This window comes from Trichechus manatus, unplaced genomic scaffold (assembly GCF_000243295.1).
Source record: "Trichechus manatus latirostris isolate Lorelei unplaced genomic scaffold, TriManLat1.0 scaffold00111, whole genome shotgun sequence".
In the NCBI taxonomy this organism is placed as follows: Eukaryota; Metazoa; Chordata; class Mammalia; order Sirenia; family Trichechidae; genus Trichechus; species Trichechus manatus.
Window position 1 is genome coordinate 6,987,484 of NW_004444047.1, and position 6,313 is coordinate 6,993,796.

The window sequence follows — 6,313 nt, forward strand, 5'->3', positions numbered from 1 at the left end:
CCTGCTGGATGCCGACGGCATGGCTGTGCACGTGTCTGAGGAGGATCTGCCTAGTGGGGCCGTCCCTTGCTGGATGCCAACGGAATGGCTGTGCATGTGTCTGAGGAGGACCTGCCTGGTGGGGCCATCCCCTGCTGGACATCTGCGGCATGGCTGTGCATGCGTCTGAGGAGGACCCGCCTGGTGCCGTCCCCTGCTGGACATCGGTGGCATGGCGGTGCACACAGCCGATGAGGGTCTGCCTTGTGGAGCCCATCTGCCCGCCTGGGATGGGGGGACTTCGTGTCTGTTGTGCCTGCCTCATGGGAGTCATCCTCTCTGCTCTTGGGCATGAAGCGCACCTGCATGGTGCCCAGCAGTGGCCGGGCAGGGCCTTCAGCACTCTGCGGAGAGCACTCTGTGGGGAGCGTTCTGGGGAGGGCACTCTGTGGGGAGCACTCTGGGAGCGCTCTGTGGGGAGGACTCTGTGGAGAGCACTTTGTGGGGAGCCCTTTAGGGGGCAGTCTGGGGAGCACTCTGAAGAGCTCTGGGGGGGCCCTCTTTGGGGAGCCCTTGGGGGGTGCTTTATGGGGAGCGCTCTGGGGAGAGCTCTATGGGGGCACTCTGGGGAGAGCGCTCTGGGGAGCATTCTGTGGAGAGCATTTTGGGGGCACTCTATGGGGAGCACTGTGCGGGGTGCTCTGGGGAGCCCTCTCGGGCATTTTGTGGGGAGCACTCTGTGGAGAGCGTGTGAGTGAACATTGGGGCTCTGAGTGGAGCCCAGGCCCAGTTCTGTCCATCTTTAACAGTCAGGGAGAGCCCTACCTTAACATCAGGAGTGAGTCAGTTGTCCTGTGAGGATGATGGGGGTGGCCCTGAGCAGAAGGGCCCGTTGCGTGGGTCTCCCCAGATGTGCCCAGTGTTCTGAGCAGTAACACACGGGACCTTGCTGAAATGGCTGCATGCCTCCCCGTGTGCATCCAGCTGGGCACAAGGACCCCTGCAGGCAGTAGTGTGGACCGGCTCCTCTCTCGTAGTGCTCCTGCGGCTTCCTATGTGGCCAGAGCACAGTCAGCGCTCACTAAGCACTTGGCAAGGCCCAGGGGTGGCAGGTGTCGGGCCCTGCCCCGACACCCAGCCCAGGCACGCTGCACCAGTGCACAGTGGCGCGGGCGCCTCCCTGCCTGAGGAGACAGTCTTCTCTTCACACGTGTCATTTTTGTGAACATGGAAGTGACCTGTGGAAGGCCTCCGTGGGCCTTCGTAAACCGTGTCTGATGCTCGACGTTTCAGGTATGACCTGGATGCGTGTGACATCCAGGAGAAGTACCCCGATCTGTTCCAAGTGAACATCGAGGTGGAGGTGGAGCCCCGCGACCGGCCGAGCCAAGAGGACCCACCATGGGATAGCCTGAGCATGAAGGGGCTCAATCCCAAAATCCTCTTCTCTAGCCGGGAGGAGCAGCAGGACGTCCTGTCCAGATTTGGTGAGTGACGGCCTTCCTTTGTTGTCTGTGTGCTTCAGGGTTACCCACTCTGATGTTTGTCACCAAGTGAGAAACTCTTGGCAGGAGCCTGGATTGCTCCGACTCTGTCAGCTGGAGCGCTGCATCCGCAACAGCCTGTGTGGGGGCCTGGAGGCGCCTCTCACGCACCCCCGTGTACCCCCCACCTGTGCCCAGGTAGGGCTGGCTGGGGGCCTGGAGGCACCGCTCATGCACCCCGTGTACCCCCTACCTTTGACCAAGTAGGCCTGGTTGGGGGCCTGGAGACACTTCTCACGCACCTTCCATCAACCCCCACCTGTGCCCAAGTAGGGCTAGTTGGAGGCCTGGAGGCACTGCTCATGCACCCCCCGTGTACCCCCAACCTGTGCCCAAGTAGGGCTGGTTGGGGACCTGAAGGCGCTGCTCGCGTACCCCTGTGTAACCCCCACCTTTGCCCAAGTAGGGCTGGATGGGGGCCTGGAGACGCCTCTCATGCACCCCCATGTTCTCTACCTGTGCCCAAGGTGGGGCTGCCCCCAGGAGCAGGCAGGAGCCCCAGGTGGGGCCTGGGTCGGGATTTGGGAGGCCCCGGGTCTCCTCGAGGCATTGTGCCTGGTGTGCTTGGTGCCCTGTGGTCAGGCTGGAGGAACACACCTTCTCCCAGGCTCTCGGCTCTCCTCCACTGTGGGCAGAGTGTGTCCTCAGCGGTACAGGACAAGTTTCAGAAAGTCTTGTCATAATGAAACTGGCTTTAAGACCCAGTGAAAGGAAGAACTCAGTCACTGGTGTTTTCCAAGGCCTGCTCACTGTCTCCTCAGGCCACCTGGCCCTCAGGGTGCCTAGTCTTTCTTCACACCTGAGCGTCCCCCCTCAGGTACAGGTCCTGCAGTCCCCAGACTGAGGAGAAGGGCCCTTTATCTTGTCTCATGTGGGCAGGAATACAAAAGTGTTCCTGAAAACTGGGCAGGGATTTGCTCTCGTGCAGCCTTAGGCCTGAGGGCTCTGCTCTGAGAGGCTGTCAGGTAGGGTGGGGTCTGTGACCCAGCGGGTGGGATCTGCCTGCCAGGCGGGTGGGGTCCCGCTCGCTTACCGACCCTGAGAAGTTCCCTTTTCTGGGCACACATCCGCCTTAAATGTGACCTCAGTTTGGGTGGCTGTTCCCTGGGCCAGCCTGGTACAGCGCTGTCCACTGTCACTGGCAGGGTTGTTGAAGTTTGTCCTTCTTGGTGGTGACCCTGCCCGTTCAGCTTGGTTGACGCAAGAGCCTGAATCCGTCCGGTCTTATTTCAGAGCGGTTCCAACAAAAGTGTAAAGAGGGCACTGGTGGGTAGGACTCAGGATTTGGGTGGCTGGCCACATCGTGTTTGTCTTCACGTCCCTGGTTTGCGTTTTTCACGCTTTCTTATCTGAGGAGAGCCAAGTATCGCTGAAAGGTGTATGCGTGCATGTGTGTGCACGCACGTTTGTGGGTTTGCGTATGTGTGCACGTACATGTGACCCGGATAGCGCCTGAGTGGATAGTGGTGATCCAGTCACCAGGCAGACCCTCCCCAGCATCTTGGGTGTAGACACGGGTCTTCCAGCTGGGCTTGGACTCGGCTCACCTGTGCACACCTGTGCTCGGTGACCAGGTTGCTGGGGCTGCACCCGGAGCCGGTGCTGGTGCGTTGATGCTGTAGGCGGCTGTGTCTGGGGGCTGTGTGGCCTGACACTTGTCCCTCCCTCACCTGACAGGTAAGCCCGAGCTCCCCAGGCAGCCCGGCTCCACTGCCCAGTACGACGCTGAGGTGGCGGCGCGGTCCCCGGAAGGGGAGCCCGTGGGGTCGGATTCACCGCAGAGCAGTGGCACGGACACAAACAGCTTCCTACACACGCTCGACTGGCACGGTAGGGCCCTTGCGCCACCCACTGTCATCGCCCGTCTGCGGCGGGACCCTGCTGTCAGTGCCCACAGGCCCTCCCACCCACTTTGCCTCTGTGGCTTCTCCAGAGTGTCTCCCGGGCCTGCCGTGCCAGCCAGAGTCAGCCCCCCTGGAGCAGGTGCGCGCCAGCCCCCGAGCAGTGGCCGGTCTCGATCAGTCTCCCGGGAGCTCAGAGCCGGGGCGTTTGGGTGGAAGCCAGGCGCGTGACTCCCCGTGCACAGGACACGCCGACACACGCTAGGACAGTGATCAACGTAGCAGGAGACAGCGCAGAGGCTGGTGCAAGTGACCGGGGTGGAGGCTGAGGGAAAAGCAGGGAGCCTGCAGAGGAGACGGCTCGAGAGCACGGCTCGGTCGGCAAACACAGATACGCCCACGAAGCCTGCAGCGTTGAGTCTGGCCCTTTATGGAAGACGTTTGCCCACCCCTGCCCTCAAGCCCCGGCGCCATGCTGCCCTCCCAGCCAGCCCATTTGCTCAGCTGTGTGCCTGCCCAGGGTGTTCGTTGAGGGCATCCACCTAGAGTGCGGAGTGTGCAGGGAGACCCAAAGCAGGTGGGCACAGTCACAGCAGAGGCTTCAGCAGCCTGTTCAGGTGACCGGTGCCTGCCCCCAGGCAGCAAGCTCACTGTTTCAGTCGGGCCCAGTCAGGTCCTCCTACTCAGGGAGTCAGGCCCAGGGCCCATGCCTCACGCTGACACATGCGTGTCCACATGGAGGTCCCATTGGCTCTCCCCAAAGAACACGCCAGAGGACGGCCACGCTGTCCCTGTCCAAGCCACCCTCGCCTGCCCCCTCTGCTCTGTCCCCAAGCCGGAACTCCCAGCCCGTCCGGTCTTCTGCCCTCGGGGTGAGGTCTGTGTCTCACGCTGAGCTGGCTCAGGAGGTTTGCCCCCCAACCCCTGTGAGCTGGGGGCACCGAGGCAGTCTGGGGATCACTGATAGAAACAGCCCCGGATGCAGGACTGCTCGAGGTGCAGCCCAGATGAGGGGCTGCGGGTAGTTATTGGACTCTGGGGGACTCCAGACACCACGTTGCGCGGGCTGGTCCTGGTAGACGTCACACACTGCGGGAAGTTGAGGTGATGGCCGGTCAGCCCTGTGGTGGGTGATGTCCCGCAGAGGGTGGGGTCAAGGTCAGCCCTGTGGTGGGTGGTGCCCCGCAGAGGATGGGGTCACGGTCAGCCCTGTGGTGGGTGATGTCCCTCAGAGGGTGAGGGTCATGGTCAGCCCGGTGGTGGTGGTGTCCCGCAAAGAGTGGGGTCAAGGTCAGCGCTGTGGTGGGTGGTGTCCCGCAGAGGGTGGGGTCGCAGTCAGCCCTGTGGTGGGTGATGTCCCTCAGAGGGTGAGGTCGTGGTCAGCCCTGTGGTGGGTGATGTCCCTCAGAGGGTGAGGTCACGGTCAGTGCTGTGGTGGGTGATGTCCTGCAGAGGGTGGGGTCATGGTCGGCCCGGTGGTGGTGGTGTCCCACAGAGGGTAGGGTCATGGTCAGCCCGGTGGTGGTGGTGTCCCACAGAGGGTGGGGTCGCGGTCAGTGCTGTGGTAGATGGTGTCCTACTGAGGGTGAGATCATGGTCAGCTCTGTGGTGGGCAGTGACCTGTGAAGGATGACCTCCACAGAGTGTGCTGGGTACCTCCTCTCCCCAGGTCCTGCCCACTGCCTGCTGGCCCAGCCTGGCTGTTTCTGCCTTGGAACCTTCCCTGCCCTCCCCCTCCTGTCCCACCTCCAGGGCCCCCACGTGCCTTGTTCATTCTGGACTTGTCTGCCACCTTCTGTGTGCTCCTGCAGCAAGTCACAGGCATCTGGCCTGGTGGCCCCTCAGTGTCTCTTCTTCCACAATTCCTGTTCCCGCCCCTCGGCTCCCCCTTTTCTGCAAGAGGCCATCCTCACCACCAGGACCCCTCCGCATGCCCTCCCACCAGCCGCCTCGGCTCCCACCTCTGCTCAGAGTTGAGCTTCCTGGTTGGAAAGGGGCTCCTGGCTGGCACTCCCGCTGCTGTGGTGTGGTGTGGGAGCTGGTCCTCCTCCTCCTCGTCTCTCCCTCCTTCTCTTCCTCCTCCTCGTCTTCTCCCTCCTCCTCCTCTGACTGGGCAGCCCCTGAGGCCGTGGCCTGGGTTCTGCCGCAGACGGACGGGCTGGGTATCTGCCCTCTGGGTCGGGGTCGTGAACACCCGGGGCGCCGTCATGGGGTCTGATACACGTGTCTTCTGACCTGTTGGCCTGTGCTGTTGTGTTCTCTTCACAGAAAGGAAGGAAACAGAAACTGGCGTTGTAAACAGCTTTCTCAAAGAAAGCCAGTCTGCGCTGATTGAAGATAAAGATGAGAGTGAACTATCAGATGAGGAAGCCCCTGCCTTCTCCGGTGAGGGCAGGGAGGTCACAGCCGAGGAGGACGCGTCCGGCTGCACAGGAACGGCCGAAGAGCAAGACCTGATTTTTGCGACCGAGACACCCTCCCCGCCACCGGAGCCTGCGCCAGAGGACAGTGTGGACCTGCTGGGGCTGCACTCGGAGGCAGGGCCGGAGCCGGCACCCCCTGTGCAGGGCGGCGGGGGCTCCTCTAGCAACGCCGACCTGCTCAGCGGCCTCTTTGTGCCCTCTGCGGCCACTCCTGAGGGGCCCACAGGCGACCTGCTTGGCGGAGAGGCTGCACTGTTCTTCCCCAGCCCCGGTGCACCCCTTGGACCTCAGAGTGCCCCCTGCGAGGGGTCTGCTGCAGCTGGTACGTGTGCTCTGTTCCGATGGGGGTGCGTCTCCTCATACCTGGTGATTGTCTGGATGTTGTAGATGTGTGGATCTGCGCTGTTGTCTTACAGGAAGGAAAACGTGCCTTGGGGAGGGGAGTTTCCAGGGAGTGCTGTGCTCTCTGCCCATTCCGGGTCCCCCCCAGGGGGTGCTGTGCTCTCTGCCTGTCCCGGGCCCCCTC

General features: G+C 62.6%; 1 protein-coding gene across 1 annotated transcript in view; it reads left to right on the top strand.

Moving 5' to 3' along the window:
- GAK (cyclin G associated kinase) overlaps window positions 1–6,313 on the top strand; it is a 124,890-nt gene that overhangs the window by 94,887 nt on the left and 23,690 nt on the right. The window contains exons 19-21 of the mRNA XM_004383533.2: window positions 1,273–1,466; window positions 3,201–3,353; window positions 5,633–6,109. Of these exons, the coding sequence (XP_004383590.1) occupies window positions 1,273–1,466; window positions 3,201–3,353; window positions 5,633–6,109 (824 nt within the window). The remainder of the gene's footprint in view (window positions 1–1,272; window positions 1,467–3,200; window positions 3,354–5,632; window positions 6,110–6,313) is intronic.